Here is a 1,541-nt window from a genome sequence, read left to right as displayed (position 1 = left end):
GCGGAAGGAATATATATATATATATATATATGAAATTTATTATTTTATTAATATTTTTTAGTGTGTACGTAAATACAAGTGCAATAAGATCAGTTTTGATATCTTCTGATATAAAACTTTGTCGTTTCCTTTTTGATAAGATAAACAAGATAAGAAAAATGCTTTCCTTAAGATAAGTAAAAAAACAACGATATTCTTATAACATAAGTTTATACAAGAAATGAATGTGGTTTTATAGAATCAAAGAAATAAAACTAATGTAATGTTTTTAAAAGAAGTTTTGTAGAAAGTGTATGTTTTACATAATTGGATATATAAGTTTCCAACATTTGAGAGAGAACAATTGTTTTTGATACATACATCTGAAACTAGAATACTTACATAATATTCTGGCGGTGGAACATACGCGCATTGAGGCCTACTAGGATCATAATATGCGCTCTGCGCAGCTTCAGCAGCCTTTGCATCTGATGAATAAAACAAAGAACTTGTGGAATAATGCATTTATGTGGAGAGACACAGATGAACAATATATCATACGCTATCGCACCAAATTTCAATGACAAGGTTTTAATTTTAAATCTACGAAAGCGATATTCATAAAAAAATGTCATCAATATTTTTTCACTTATAGAAGAAACGGAGTTCTTGCAGATAATAATGTTAACATATGTTTACCGTAACAAAATTTTATCTGTATATCTGTCTAATAAATGATACTCTTATATTGATATTTTCAGTAAAGGAAAGTTCAAATATATAAAACGTTTACGTCATTGTTATTTTGTCATTAAAAAATGTAATGCAATGGCGTTATTTTGTATACTTATATTTTCTATTTTTAGCATTATTAGTAGTAAAATACGTACAAACATGATTTTTACTTGACATATTAACGCAATTATTTTGTTTCAGCATGATTTTAAATTTAAATGTTACTGAAACTTTATAATTGTTATGTTGTCTGTAGTTTTTTAAGTGAGAAATTCTATATAAGACATTTAATTTAAAGTCATTACGTGTCACGTAATGCTTGTAAATAGTGAGATATTAACAAAGATTTTTATCTCTTATCACCGGGAATTTTGACATATACATAATATACTTTTTAAAATAAAAACGTAAAATAATAATTAATTGATGTACTTGCACATATGTTCATAAAGTATAATTTATAACTGCGTGAAAATGTTTATAACTGCGTTAAATATGAATTAGAAACAGTTGAAAACACCAAAACTATATGTATCTCGCCGTGTTTCTCACTATTTACTGACAATATAATAACCGAGAGAAGTGAAAGCAAATTTTATTTCACATTGATGTGTTACGTGGGGTCGTGTTACTTAATACCAAAAACTTTCAAGGTTAGCGAATAATCGCGAATAATTGTCAAATATAAATAAAAAGCCTTTAAAGATTAATAGGTTTAAATAAAAACAGCAAAATATATCTTCAGTTAATATTTAATGTTATACGTAAATATATATTGTACGTATATTTATATATACTGTTTTTTAAAATATGTACATCAAATATAT

General features: G+C 25.7%; 1 protein-coding gene across 2 annotated transcripts in view; it reads right to left on the bottom strand.

Moving 5' to 3' along the window:
- Nucleotides 1–1,541, bottom strand: part of LOC109860898 (WW domain-binding protein 2) — a 4,537-nt gene that overhangs the window by 293 nt on the left and 2,703 nt on the right. Inside the window, exon 5 of one of the 2 annotated variants that reach the window (XM_020440314.1) lies at nucleotides 382–467. In XM_020440314.1, coding sequence (XP_020295903.1) covers nucleotides 382–467 — 86 coding nt within the window. Of the gene's footprint in view, nucleotides 1–48; nucleotides 468–1,541 lie in introns of those variants that run through there. The other variant, XM_020440312.1, reaches the window with a different exon arrangement.

Source organism: Pseudomyrmex gracilis, unplaced genomic scaffold (assembly GCF_002006095.1).
Source record: "Pseudomyrmex gracilis isolate BER0280 unplaced genomic scaffold, ASM200609v1 scaffold_502, whole genome shotgun sequence".
Lineage (NCBI taxonomy): Eukaryota > Metazoa > Arthropoda > Insecta > Hymenoptera > Formicidae > Pseudomyrmex > Pseudomyrmex gracilis.
The sequence above is the reverse complement of the archived record's forward strand: the minus strand, read 5'-3'. Positions and strand labels throughout refer to the sequence as shown.